Raw genomic sequence first — 15,765 nt, forward strand, 5'->3', positions numbered from 1 at the left:
CCATCACAGAGCCTCCCCCGCACCCCCCGATACATGAGAGGAAGAAAAAGAAGATCCTAGAGCTCAGCAACAAGATGATTGAGCTGCTGAGCGGAGAGGTGACTGCTGGGACATTATACAGGACAGCACTGGAGGATTCTGGGTGATGAGCGGAGAGGTGACTGCTGGAACATTATACAGGACAGCACTGGAGGATTCTGGGTGATGAGCGGAGAGGTGACTGCTGGGACATTATACAGGACTGCACTGGAGGATTCTGGGTGATGACCGGAGAGGTGACTGCTGGGACATTATACAGGACAGCACTGGAGGATTCTGGGTGATGACCGGAGAGGTGACTGCTGGGACATTATACGGGACAGCACTGGAGGATGCTGGGTGATGAGTGGAGAGGTGACTGCTGGGACATTATACAGGACAGCACTGGAGGATTCTGGGTGATGACCGGAGAGGTGACTGCTGGGACATTATACAGGACGGCACTGGAGGATTCTGGGTGATGAGCGGAGAGGTGACTGCTGGGACATTATACAGGACCGCACTGGAGGATTCTGGGTGATGAGCGGAGAGGTGACTGCTGGGACATTATACAGGACAGCACTGGAGGATTCTGGGTGATGACCGGAGAGGTGACTGCTGGGACATTATACAGGACAGCACTGGAGGATTCTAGGTGATGAGCGGAGAGGCGACTGCTGGGACATTATACAGGACAGCACTGGAGGATTCTGGGTGATGACCGGAGAGTTGACTGCTGGGACATTATACAGGATAGCACTGGAGGATTCTGGGTGATGGATGAGCGGAGAGGTGACTGCTGGGACATTATACAGGACAGCACTGGAGGATTCTGGGTGATGACGGTGTCGTTGTTGTCAGGTTCCTATAAGGTGTCAGGACGTCGCTGTCTATCTCTCCATGGAGGAGTGGGAGTATCTAGAAGGACACCAGGATCGGTACCAGGAGGTGATGATGGAGGAGCTCCGGCCTCTGACATCACCAGGTGAGAGGAGACTCTTGTTGGCTCCGGTGGATGTGATGACGTCTCTCGGCCTTTTCTGGTTATTAAAAATAGAAGGGACCCCCACATCATTATTTTGGGAGGGGGTCACCCCTTGTTAATAACCAGTAAAGGCTACGCAGATGTTAATATTAATCCCCTGGGAAGATCTATGTTAATTAATGTTTATTACCCGCTTCCCAGACTATAAGCATCAGCTGTCCGCTTTCCCCCTTTGCTTTTTTTACTTTCAATTCTTTAATTATTAGCTAAATCCATGTACAGCAGCTCCACACGCCCTGCCCTGATGATATATCTCACTGACTCATTTCTATCTTTCTAGATCTATAAAAAATGTTTTATTAGTTAGAAAATTAGCCTGAAATGTCAGAGAATGACCGTCTGTAAAAGCTGATGTTATAAACGCGTTTGATACGGATGTCATACAGATGCGAGACAGGTGAGAGAAGTCACATCGTACTCGCAAGACAATCATCCTACTGTTCAGGAATATCTACAAAAAACTGCCTGTAAACAGTGGGTTAACAGGTAAAACCACCCTCCATCTAAGGATCTGGTATATTGAAAATGCAATCATATTCAAATCAGATGGGGCTTACCCATGTAAGCAATGGGGATTAGCGTGCGGCTCTGAACGCCCACTGTTTACAGGCAGTTTTTTGTAGATGGTTATGTGTCATTTATTACTAACTTTTTGATATCATACTACTTTCCATCTGCTGTTTGATACTACTCTGTTAAACTTTATATATACCGTTGTTTTGAGGGCATGAGGATTTAAGTACCCCTGTGGCTCTGTTTATGTGACTCCTACCCCGAATGACTTACTATTTATATATATATATATTTTTTATCTATATTTTAAATGATCAAATAAATATGTGTTTTTAATCACTAATAAACATAGAATTACTGGTTCTGAGAGACGAGTCTCATATATAGACCGATACACGGCAGGTCATGTATTCAGTCTCTGTGTCTCCACAGATGGATCCAGGAGGAGAAATCCACCAGAGAGATGTCCCCATCCTCTGTATCCCCAGGACTGTCCAGAGGAGAATCACAGCATCCCGGAGGATCATCAGGTAGACGACACTGAAGTCCCCACAACATCTGACCATGAAGTGATGGGACCTGAGCTCATCTTACATTGTTCTTTTTAGGGTGAAGATCTGATTGATATTAAGGTTGAGGTTATACATGGAGCAGAAGAGGCGACCGCAATATGGGCCGATCAGCAGGGTGAGGAGGGGAGACTGTCATGTCTGTTCTGTGGTCACCTACTACTACTCCCATGATTTCATCATAACATGTGGTAGATCACTCACACGGAGGTAGACACAGGTACACTGTTTCTTTAAAAACTTCTGGTTGGTTTATTAAAATGCAGCATAAACCAACACTGAGTCCATAAAAGAAATCACGGCCCTTTGGCCAAAAGAGGAAAACAAAGCAAAATGGTAACACAAAAGCACAGTCTTTGTGATAGCAGGGATCCCCCTGCTGAGAGTTCAGCAACTCCACTTGGTTCAGGAAAAACAAACACAAGATCCTCTCTGGAGCTAGCTTCTCCAGACACTGAACACTGAATTCCTCAGTAGGACTTGTATTTAAACCAAAGACCACACTCTGAGATGGAGATATGGTGAATGACCTCCCACCCTTCACAATGATCATTCACAAAAAACACTCCCTTTTAACATGGAAGTTTAACCTCTTTAAGCAAATAACATGTTGAAGCAAATTTCATGGTTTCAATTCACAGAAGCTAATAGCCTCCGTGAAATATATCTTCCCTCTATCACTTTACCAGTAACTTTGTCACACATGACACAATCTATTCTGTTACTGTGTGTTTCCTACAGATGGATTCAGGAGGAGAAATCCACCAGAGAGATGTCTCCGTCCTCTGTATCCCCAGGACTGTCCAGAAGAGAATCACAACATCCCGGAGGATCATCAGGTAGACGGTGCTGAGCCCTGTACCGGATCTGTATATGGGGGACATTTCTGATTGAGGTCATAGATGTCACAGATTTTGGTGGTTTCTTGTATTGTGCTGATTGTTACATCTGATATATCAGGAGGAAGATCCGACTAAGAATAAAGTGAAGGATGAGACAGAAGAAGAAGCGATGACGAGGGGGGATCAGCCGTGTGTGAGTGACGGGAAGGAGGAGATTCCGGTAGATGTTTTCACAGGTATGTAATAATGACCGGTGTGTGATGATGATGATGACCGACGTGTGATGATGATGATGATGATGATGATGATGACCGGTGTGTGATATCGTGTGGAGTCTCCGGTGCAGTGAAGCTTTATCCGCTGTCCACATCACAGCAGAAGCGTCCGGTGATGGCGCGGCTGCTCCTGTAGAGTCCGGCTGTGCACTGATGAATACCGGGGCCGCCTTCACACCTCTTCTTAATGATTTAGGAATCACATATTAGTTTTCCTTTACCTTCTATAATATTCCTTCCATCCTTTACGTCCATATTTTTCTTCCACAAGTCCGTGCTGCCATATAAATGACTGAGCTTGTGCTCCAGGTTATGAATCTCCCCGTCCTATGGATCTCGGTGATGTAGCAGCCTCTGCCTGGTGCTGACGAGTGACGACACATGTCACATGTAGAGTCGTCCTACCTGTCGCCTCTGTTTGCTTCCCACTGCCTCCTACACTGAGGCTGGCGTTCTGGTCCCTCCTCATCCAGGCCGGCCGCCCGGTGGCATGAAGACCCCTATGGTAAGTCAGTAAGTGCCATGCTATGGAGGTGTGGGTCAGACATACGGCTGTCGTCCCTCTGCCACGATGGAGGCCATCTTGGATGTAGGAGGACCAGAACACCGGTCTTAGTCGGAGACAAGCGAAGGACACCAGGTAGGTGACAGTACATGACAGATGTTTAGTCCTCTGTGCCGGGTGGAGAATTGCTTCATCATAAAGGGATTAGGAGCTCGTATCTACAAACAGCTGCGATGGCCGCATCTAGAGTTGTCATTATCTGACAGTCATGTTGGGTTTTGAGACCTGGTCCAATCAACATATAAACATGGAGACTAAATACTGCCCAGAGGGGGCGCCCTTCACCATGCACGGATTATATCCCCTGTCAGCGTCTCATTTATGGTGAATATTGTAATATGGAGAGATTCACTATATGGAGAATAGTATTGGGCCACACGCATTAATCACTGCATTCTGGCTTCTCCTTCAGGCCCTGTTGTCCCCCCGGTGTATAACATCCAGCCCTGTCCCACCCCCCAGTATATAACATGTGGCTCCTCGGTATGTATTGGTTACAATTTCAACTGCTGGGTATATAGATCCTAGGGGGCATACTCAGGGGGTGATATGTGCAGGACAGGCCAGATGTTATACAGGGGTTATATTCACAATAACCAGGGTGTACTTTATTATAAGAGCACATTGTGATTTTTGGGAACGTCCCTTTAGAAGAATCTTCACTCTCGGTCTCTCCAGACAAGATGTCGTCTAGGAATCGTCCCACCATCTGAGCCTCTAACGTGAATAAATAATTCTCTTTCCAACAGTAAAATACATAAATTACCAAAAGAAGGTAAGAAGACGTCCTCATCCAGGTTCCGAAAGTTTTAAGTTGTTTTTTTTTACCAATAAATTGGATGAAATTCTTTTTCCGACAAGAATTGTTACCAAAGAAAGAAACTGCTGCTCAGATTCCCGGCCGTTCCTCCGACATTTATGAATGACATGATAACCGGGTGTCACCGTTCTCCATACATGTGTCCCCACACTTCTGACACTCAGCACTGATTGGACAATGTAGGGGAACAATGGTAACGCCCAGTTGTCAGTATTTTCTTACATTTATAGGGTGAATAGCAGAAGAACTGCGCAGCTTAGTGACCAATAACATTATGACTCCGGAAATGAGAGGACGAGAAAGTAAAAAAATCAATAAAATAATGTATCTGTAAGGCCGATAATGGGGGAAATGATTTACAGATAAAATGACCAAACAACTTACAATCCTAGAATGTTCTGGTTGGAGGGGACCACCTCCAGGGTCCCCGTATCCAGCCCCCTGCTCAATGCAGGACTCACCATCTCAGACAGATGTCTGTCCGGCCTCTGTAGGATTGTTTCTTCCATTCTTGATGGTTTATTTCTCATTACTGACCTCGCTGTATGAGGAGCTTTCTTGTGGGGGATGAGTTGTATTTCTCATCTTGTTACTTTATCATCTTTATTCTGCTGTTATTTTTTAGAATTTTTCTCTCTTCATGAGCTGCACAAGTTGAGTGATAAAACGACCGTCCACCCTGAGACTGAGAAGTGACTATACGGTTATCATATATAGACTCCCTTCCTTGTGTCCTCCATTTGCCTCCTGTAACGGTGAACCGATGGAGGAAACCTGGCAGGTCCTAATAATAAGGCTCTTAGGCTGTGTGCCCACGTAGCGTTTTTCAAGCGTTTTTGATGCGGAATTTCCGCAGCGGAAACGCTTGTAAAACGCTTGGTAACCCGCACCCCATGGTCCCCAATGGGATTCCGCAAGTTCTATGCACATGCTGCGGATTTTTCCGCAGCGTTTATGCTGCGTTCAAAAATCCGCAGCATGTCATTTAATTTTGCGTTTCCGCAAGCAGAATTGCTTTTGTCCAATGCATAAAAAACGCAAGGCAATTCCGCATGTGGAAAACGCGTGATAAACGCGCGAAAAATGCGCGATAAACGCGTGCGGAATTCCGCATGCGTTTTTCCGGGAGAGGACTTGCAGAAATGAAGCAGAAATTTTCTGCTTCATAAATGCAACGTGGGCACATAGCCTAACACACAGTCTCCATACAGCCGGTCCCAGAGGTTTCCCGGCTTCCATCTTTTTACCACTGTACAGTGATCTGGACTTACAGCACAGACACCGGGGCTGCTCCACATAGTAGTGCTGGCTGGTAGAGCGAGCTGGCAGAAGAAGGTCGACATGTCAGATCTGACCCAAAGATGGCAGGTGCTAGACAATCAAGAAGCGGGACGAGGTCAGAATCAGGAAGCCGAGTAAGGCTGAGCTCACACGATGCGTTTTTAATGCGTTTCCGCGGCGTTTTTGCAGTTGCGTAAACGCCGCGGAAACGCATTAAAAACGCATGGTAGAAGGGCAGCAATGTTCCCCAATTGAAATCCGCATGAGCTGTGCCCATGATGCGGATTTTTCCGCAACGTAAATGCTGCGCTCAAAAATCCGCAGCATGTCAATTAATTTTGCGTCAACGCGGCGTTTTTGCCGCCATTGACTTGCATTAGAACGCGCCAATTCCGCAAGACTGCATCTGTACTTGCGTAATTGGTGCGTTCTAATGTGCCATTAAAAAAGCTGTAAAACAAGAATAAAATAAAAAATAAATGTATACTTACCTTCTGTCGGCCCGCGCACCGCTCTTGCTTGGTTCCCGGCACTTTGCAGTGAAGGACCTGCGCTGACGTCAGAGTCATGTGACGGGTCACGTGACGCTGACGTCGGCAGGTCTTTCAATTCAAAGTTGCCGGCGAGGGAGAACGGATTGAGCGGGACACCGGGGGCCATCGGAGGGTAAAGTATACATTATTTTTTATTTTTACCACTCTCTCGAGTCACACTATATAAATCCATGCTGTTTGTATGGATTTATATAGTGTGACCTAGTTGTCACAAGCAATTTCCAGGTGATGCTAAAATCGCCTGGAAAGCGCTTGTCAATCCACATGCGGAAATGCATGTGGAAACGCATGTGAATTCGCATGTATTCTGCAGGAAAAACGCATGCACAATCTGCATGCGTTTTTTCTGCCAGGGAGATGCAGAAATAATGCAGAAATTTTCTGCTTCATTTCTGCATCGTGTGCACATACCCTAAGAATGGTCCTGTAGATGGAGGCCAAAGTCATCCCGGGGTATTATGGAAGCCAGACAAGGTTACCAAAGACAAACAGGAGCAATGAAAGCAGGTGCAGAATACATCTGTAACTGGTGACGCCCCGCAGACTGCTGGGAGATTAATAGGATGTGGCGCTGCCCCATAGGTCACAGCACAGGAAAGGCAGGGGAGGGTGGGGTAGACGTATTACTGCACTCCCCATACCACTGCACTGGCCGTCCTGGAAGCCGGGGGAAGAGACCACCGATCTGAGGGGGCAGCGGAGGGCAGAGGACCCCATAGGGGACTGTACAGGGAAATGTGTAGTGTTCAGTCCCGGGGTGGAGGGTCGCTGTAACTGCGGTAATACAACTAATCCAAGCCAATAACAATATATTTATTTCATTTTCTTTTAGGACTTTTCTACAATAAATACTTTGTTTCTTTTCAGACATTTTTGTGTTACCAAATCCTGGCGCCATAAACCATAAGCGATGTATTGTTACATGGTGACAGTATTCCTCATTGTTCCCATATAATATACACAACGTCCTGATCAGTCTTTATTACACAAGAATAAGAGGACACTTTTCTACACTGAGGGCATGATGGGAAGCTTGAGAGAGTGAAATGGCACTGGTGGTACATTAAGGGGGTAAATCCTGATGACAGGTTCCCTTTAAGAACTGTCTATTTTCTGTCTAATCTCTGCCACCCCTGACTTGTGCCAATGTCACCAGTTTATAAGTGTCATTCACTTTACCCGCCATTGTGTTAATGTGATGGCATGTAGTTGTCCTCCTTATTACCGGTACTTTCACTGACGAGGGTCTTCATTATTAGATGTGATTTTTTTTTTCTATCTTTCATCCTTATAGGAAATCCTTGTGGGAATAACGGTTTATCACTAAACTGTAAAAAAGAAGATATCAGGAAGCACTCTAATGGAGAAAACCCCATCACCCTTCCTGCTCCTCCTGGACTTCACAGCACTTCACCTTCTTATAATCCTCCTGATCATGAGGAATCATCACCTGAGCAATCTCACATTATTACCAAAAGTCCAGGGGGCAAAGTGGATTCAAGATTTCAGTGTGACAAGCAACTTACTAAAAGCTCAGCTCAGACACAAAGAAAACACAAAGGAGAAAAGCCATACTCCTGTTCAGAATGTGGGAAATGCTTTACATATAAAACAAAACTTGTTATACATCAGAGAATTCACACAGGAGAGAAGCCATATTCCTGTTCAGAATGTGGGAAATGCTTTACAGAGAAATCAAAATGTGTTAGACATGAGAGAATTCACACAGGAATAAAGCCATTTTCATGTTTGGAATGTGGGAAGGCCTTCCCAGGTAAATGGAGTCTTTCTACCCATCAGAGAATTCACACAGGAGAGAAGCCATATTCATGTTCAGAATGTGGGAAATGCTTTACAGATAAAGGGAATCTTATTACACATCAGAGAATTCACACAGGAGAGAAGCTGTATTCATGTTCAGAATGTGGGAAATGCTTTACATGTAAATCAAGATTTATTACACATCAGAGAATTCACACAGGAGAAAAACCATTTTCATGTTCAGTATGTGGGAAATGCTTTACAGATAAAGGGACTCTTATTAGACATCAGAAAACTCACACAGGAGAGAAGCCGTATTCCTGTTCAGAATGTGGGAAATGCTTTACATATAAATCAAATTGTGTTAAACATGAGAGAATTCACACAGGAGAAAAGACATTTTCATGTTCGGAATGTGGGAAGGCCTTCACAGGTAAAGGGAGTCTTGTGTTGCACAAGAGAAGTCACACTGGGGAGAAGCTGTATTCCTGTTCAGAATGTGGGAAATGCTTTACAGAGAAATCAAAATGTGTTATACATGAGAGAATTCACACAGGAGAAAAGTCATTTTCATGTTCAGTATGTGGGAAATACTTTATTGATAAAAAGACTCTTATTAGACATCAGAAAACTCAAACAGGAGAGAAGCCATATTCCTGTTCAGAATGTGGGAAATGCTTTACAGATAAAATGAATCTTATTAAACATCAGAAAATTCATACAGGAGAAAAGCCATTTTCATGTTTGGAATGTGGGAAGGCCTTCACAGGTAAATTAAGTCTTGTGATGCACGAGAGAAGTCACACTGGGGAGAAGCTGTATTCATGTTCACTATGTGGGAAATCTTTTGTAAATAAATCGTATCTTGTTAGACATGAGGGAAGTCATACAGGAAAGAAACTGTAATCATGTACACTGTGTGTTTTAAAATTTTTAGTAAAATTGCTCAGAATAATGAGTACACCCCCTTTGATAAGTAAGATTGTCATTAATATCTCACTGAATACCAGAACAATTTCTAAAATTGTCCTTTCCCCATGACCAGCGCCACACGAGAGAGGGAATTCACCCAATAAGGACAGGAAGCGTACTGAGTAAGAGGGCTGCACCTCTACCCCGCATCATTTTGGTTTCCTGTCCATGAGGGAACCTGAAGCTGAAGAATCAGGAGAGGAAAGTTAAAGGAGAAACTTACCCAGGCCTTGCCTGGAAGAAAGGCTCCTTGTCTATAGTGCCGGTCTAGGGTCCTGGAAGCGCCACCGCTGGTCACTTGAGGGCTCATGTAGATGCAAGCGCCGAAGTCCTTTTGGATGCTTGCTGGCTCCAACAATGTCCCAGGCTTGCGCATGTGCAGGACGCCCTGGGATTGGTGCGCCCTGATGAAGAGCATGCCGGAGACTTCTGACCTGAAGTGTTGGATTTAACTTCTAGGGGGTCTGGAGAAGGCATGCACAAGGGTGTGCGGGAGTTGCTGTGGCTGGTCCCTCTTTCAAAATCACGCCTGACTGCCAAAAGAGTGGGTTTTCTCTGGCTCTCCTTCCCCACGTGATATGGAGGAACGGCAGTGCCAGGATCAGAGTTCACGCAGCAATGGCAGTCTCATGAGTTGCAGAAGTGACAGTACCACCAAACACGAATAATGGTGTGATTTGATCCAGCCTATGAATCTGGTACCCTTATTAAACTCCAGAATGCTGACTGATCTTTGAGAAATTTCACCATGGTAATTAAGTCCCTTTTTCTTGTCTCTAATTACTAGGAACGGCTTAAGAAATGTGGCACAAAAGAATAAGGAGTGAACCCTTTGTAGGGATAAGTTACCTGACTTGTGGCAGAAAAGACTGTGCAGATTGTGTACAGAAAACCGCATGTGAAGAATCCACTAACTTCATGGATTTGAGATCCGTGATCAGGGTACAAGTTAAGGATTCCCTTGAGACCCTTATTCATAAAAAAAGGAATAGAAAAGGAAGGAAGGGGTCCAAAAAATTATCACCTGATTTAGATGAATCTATAAAGTCGGAAGGTGAATGTGGATTGGATTCTTGTTCCTTTTCATTCTTTAATGGCGATACAGGGGGTAGGCCATGCTTTCCTATAAAAGTCGCAGATAGGTTGATTAAGGCTGTGAGAGCTACCATGGGCATCTCGGATGCTAAGACCCCCAAATCCATACAAGAGTTCATGTTTTGTGGATTAGAGCAAAAAAAAAAGAGGCGCATATTTCTAATTAATGAAAAGATTCAGGCTCTCATTAAGAGAGAAAAACGAAGAGAAATGGTTCACTACCATCATCTTCTAAGAGAAGATGCCAAAACAAGACTCATGGAATAATATCCCAAAGATAGACGTAGCAGTGGCCAATTCATCCAGAAAATCTACCTTGCCTTTTGAGGATGTGGGTATTCTGAAAGACCATCTGGATAGAAAGGCAGATGGTTACTTAAGACACACCTGGGAGTCCTCGGTGGGTGCCCTGAAGCCAGCGGTCTCTACGACCTGTACAGCCAGATCTATGATTATCTGGTTGCAACAACTAGAAGGTCAACCGAAGGATAATGTCCCAAAGGAAAAGATCCTGGCTGATGCAGGGAGCAGCAGCTTTTATTGCAGATGCCTCAACAGACTCAGTGAGGCTGGCAGCCAGGTTAGCGGGCCTCTTTATGGCCACTCGTAGGGTGCTATGGGTAAAAAGTTGGCCTGGGGATGTCCAGTCAAAGACCAAACTGTGTTCAATCCCATGTGATGGGGGCTTTCTTTTTGGTCAAGTTCTGGATGACATCTTGGACAAAGCTGGAGATAAAAAGAAAGGATTCCCCAGTTTGTCTATCCCAGAATACAGGAGTACCTTTTGGAATAGAAGATACAGCCGGAAAAGACCTCCTAGGATCAGGGAAAATAGGAAGTCAGAAGACTAAAAAAAAGGTTTCATGTTTGGGGGCCGCCTTCAGGGGGAAGGAAGTCTTCCCAGTGATGTCATTCCCCCGGAAGGAGGAATGCTTTCCCTCTTCCTCCATGCATACGAATAAAAATCATCCCATGTCTGGATTCTAGGGATAGTGGAAGCAGACCTAAAATTGGAATTCCAGACTATCCTTCCACCCCTGCGAACCTTCATGGTGACACCTCTCCGAAGATCTTCCAAGCAATAGTTAGTCCTGGAGGCAAGAGTTTTTGGTCCTCTTGGGAGGTACCCATAGAAGAATAAGGAAAGGCATTATATTCCCCCCTTTTCTTGATAAAGAAGCTGGATGGCACTTTCAGAACTATAGTAAATTTGAGAGGTCTGAACAGATTTCTGGTGTATCAACCCTTCAAGATGAAGTCAAAACAATCGGATGTAAAACTTCTGTTTCTAGGTTGCTACATCGTGAGGACCTGCGCCGCGGTCAGCTGACTGTGACGCGGGTGCCACGTGATGCTGACGCCGCGGGCCGCCCCACCTATCATGACGCGGTATGCGTCATCAAAGGTCCTCAAACCTATCGATCAGACTATGGACATCCGGTTTTTTACACACGTGGTGATTGGCGTGGGCACATTTAAACGGGATCACATTGACACTGACACATACCCCCTGACGAAGGTTCGCCGAAACACGCGTTGGGGTAGATGTACACCACCCAGCCGTTGGTACGCTCCTGGCTTCCTGTACCCAAGGTAGCTATATATTTTATCTGCATACGGAATCATGACTTATAAACTACCCTAGATGGATGGGAATATTATGTTATGGATTGGAGCATATTTATTTAATCATCGATAATATTGTCGGGCCATAAGGGCTGGCTGTGTGATATGTCCGTTCTCTTTTCTGTACATGGTCATTGGTGTTTACTACTCCTTATGTAATCTAATTGACTTTTAACTAAGATATATTCAATAAAGATTTATATATTTTTTTACATCTAAGTAATGTTTATGGGCTTTATGTCGCTATTTTTTCCTTGGTCATTTTTCTCAGCTGTTTTTGCGATGCCCTCTCGTTAATCGTCCATTAGTCTCCCCGTTGTGGTGGTGTATTAGCTGCGTGATTATGCGGACTCTTCTGTGGTATGTCTTAATGAGAAAAGATGCATACTACCATGTTTCAATCCAAGAGTACACTTAGGAATATCCACATGAAATAGGGAATATATCATAGAGACACATAGGTCAATATGAACAACCCAGCAGTAATTGATAGATTGTATATACTGTGTGGACCAAAATAAATGGAAGACCATTCGGTTAAGAACACAGGAGAAAAGGAGAACCACCGAATGTCCAGTCCAATATACAAGAGACATAAACCAAAATATATATAAAATATATATAAAAGACCTTTATTGGAAAATGGTCAAAGTGGTGCTACAAACACATGAGAACCCACCATATAAAAATGTAATTGCAACCTAATAAAAAGAACATGACACAATAGATATAACAGTTGCAATAGACAAGATATATTACAAACCCACAAAAATTACGTAATTGAGTAAGTGGAATAAACAAGTATGTCAGAGCCAGAAAAAATAGTATATACTTCCGCACAATATTCTGTAGAACTATATTAGGGGTGAAGTATACACTGCCGCACAATGGTCTATGGGGCTATATAAGGAAAGAAGTTACTGCTACTGAAATAAATAAGTACCAGGTACCAAATTATTTTTGTAAGGTATATAATTTAACAATGAATGCACACAATACTAAGCAGAGAACTGACATACCTGATTGTGGAATGTAATGGAGGGATCACGGGAATACCCCGACGCGCGTTTCGGACAGAAGCGTCCTTCGTCATGGGGTGTTGGTCTTTGGAGACAACCAAGTATAAGAAGGAATGTGGCGCCGAAAAGGAAGTCACAGTGTGCGCAGCGTGTCTATTCCGGAACCGGAAGTGACCTGGCAGTGACTTAGCAACGTTGATCAACAGGGGCGGGCAGATGCCATATCCAACATGCAATGCGCGGTAAGGTCCTGTATTGTGGTCTGCCTAGTGTAGTTGCGCATGCGCTGTCAGGAGGCACCAGGACCTGCGGGCAACCGCATCATGTGACCGGCTGTATCTGACCCGAGCCTCCGGACACATAAAGATGCAGGGCCAGCAGGAACAGGGAGCGCAGACAACGCAAGCTCACCAGACAGATCAGAGTTGGTGACCAAATATATTACTGACCCAGATCAAAAGAAGCATAATAATAATTAAAAATACATAAAATGTTGTGAATATTAAATATAATATATATGGTAAATATCTAGCTGGGAAATTTATATTTCGATTACCAACGCAAAGTGCAATGTGCAAAACATAAACTAATGTATGTATGCATAGGTATATCATAGTGTGAGTGCTAATATATACCAGTGATTGATAAAGTGATATAGAGTAAAAAGTGTAAATCTATAATAGACTAATTAAAATAAATTAAACATAACATAGAAGAAAATGAATATATATATATATATATATATATATATATATATATATAATATAAAGTGCAACTTGTAAATCACAGAGGTTAATTAATACCTGGTGTACCACATATCCATATGCAATAAATATTATAAAATAGAAATAAATGATACAACCATTATATATATATGTGCATAAGAAACATGTTAGTAAGAAAAATAATAAATAGAAATAAAAATAGAAATAAAAGTGAAAGATGTATATATTTAAATCCAAACACCTACATCACATAATCAAATCGTAAATGTACCAATTGTGGGCATGGTATAATAGACAAAAAATAGTGTATAAAAAGTGTGTAAAAGTGAAAATATACACAATATACACAATATATAAGTAGAGGATGTTCAAATAAAGTGCATGTATAGTGACGTATAAAAAAGAAAGAAAAAATGAAAAAAATGGATGAAAAGAGTGTATGTGAAAACAAATCAGTGAGAGTGAAAGTGAATGGTAATATGTGTTGGTGTAAATACTCGGACATGTAAGAATAGTGAAATAAAAAAGCGCCGCAAAACCCCAATCGTCTGTAATGTTTCAATAGTCCACAGTTGCAGGTCCACATCCAGGTTCAGGAGTCAGATGGGATATTTCATAGCCAGTGAAGTATACGGAAATCAACACCAAGACGCACACTAAATAAATAATGAATAAAAGAATTTGTTTAGAATACAATAAAAACAAACATAAAACCTGTAAAAATGGTACAAAAGACCAAAGGACAGTTACAGGAATGGAACAAAGCTTATGTTTTCATTGAGGCCCAGGGGGTGTACAGTTTTTAGTGTCCAAATCCACCTAGTTTCTAATTTGCCCAGAGATTTGCTAATTTTTCCGCCTCTGATATTATGTGGGATATGTTAGAACTCTCCTGTTAGGTTTTTTCCTTTGCTGGTCACATGACCTTTTTTGCCTATTTAATCCTGCTCCGCCCTTCTGGCCATGCTGGACTTCATTGTAATTTCTACTCTTAAGCTAGCTTGGTGCTCTGTTACCTTTCTCAGTCAGTTTAGCTAGGTCTTTGGACCTCTATGTTCTATGTTGTTTGTTTTTCTTTTTACTGCTACAATTTCTGCTAGGAGGTGTCCATCTTTCTCCCAGTCCCTAGTTCTTGTAGGGATCCCTCCCTCACATCTATAGGTCTTCGTTCAGACTAGCTGAGGACTTTAGCGGGTCTGATCGCAGGATCAGGTTCCCCGTTACATCGTAGGGATCTAGCGTAGTTCTATTGTAGGGACAGATCTCCGGTCTTTCCTTAGTGCTTGTAGCAGATCATAACAGGATATGATCAATTCCAATAGCTCGCAATAAAGAAGCATTGCAGTTGTGATGCTGTTTACAATGTCGTGGTAGTGTTTTCAATACCGATGCATCACTGGCATCCTTTGCTGCTTCGATTCCTAATACGTGTTCACGTATTCGGACTTTTAACTGGCGAGTTGTCAATCCCACATAAATTAGTGGACAGGGGCAGATGACATAATATATCACTGCAGATGTAGTGCAAGTGATAGGATGTTGTATCTGGTAGGTCGATAGTCCATCAGAACTTTGGAAATCACGGGCACGTCCAATATTAGGACATGCAACACATTTGCCACATGGTTTGCAGCCCTTCGGAGGTTCGAGATTGGACAGAAACGTGTTACCCTCATTGGTGTAGTGACTCTTCACCAAACAGTCACGTAAATTACGTGACCTCCTAAAAGTAATGTTAGGTTTAGGGTCAAGGTATTTAGCGAGGACCGGATCAGATAAAAGAATTGGCCATGATTTTTCCAAGAAATGACGCATTAGATTCGTTTGGCCATGATATTGAGTGATAAATCTGACCCGATTATTGAAAGAGGGTGTCCTTTTTGAATATAGAGCCATATGACGTGAAGTATGCTTGGCTGTGTTGTATGCTCTTTTGATAGAGCGGCGGCTATATCCTCTCTCCAAAAATCGGTTCTTTAAATCATCTGCCTGTGTTTCAAAATCAGCATTATTGGAACATATGCGGCGCAGCCTCAGAAATTGACCTATTGGTATTGATCGAATCATGGCTGGTGGGTGGGACGA

General features: G+C 43.3%; 1 protein-coding gene and 1 pseudogene across 1 annotated transcript; one reads left to right on the forward strand and one right to left on the reverse strand.

Annotated features, from left to right (window-relative positions):
- The window catches only part of LOC141212366 (uncharacterized), a 288,826-nt pseudogene that overhangs the window by 62,584 nt on the left and 210,477 nt on the right, over positions 1-15,765 (reverse strand).
- LOC141212347 (uncharacterized) lies at positions 1,589-9,149 on the forward strand. Its single transcript, XM_073664904.1, has 3 exons — positions 1,589-1,624; positions 3,106-3,223; positions 7,777-9,149. The coding sequence occupies exons 1-3, from the start codon at positions 1,589-1,591 to the stop codon at positions 9,147-9,149; spliced, it is 1,527 nt and encodes a 508-aa protein (XP_073521005.1).

This window comes from Phyllobates terribilis, unplaced genomic scaffold (assembly GCF_046119375.1).
Source record: "Phyllobates terribilis strain yellow unplaced genomic scaffold, ASM4611937v1 Scaffold_171__1_contigs__length_4068163, whole genome shotgun sequence".
In the NCBI taxonomy this organism is placed as follows: domain Eukaryota; kingdom Metazoa; phylum Chordata; class Amphibia; order Anura; family Dendrobatidae; genus Phyllobates; species Phyllobates terribilis.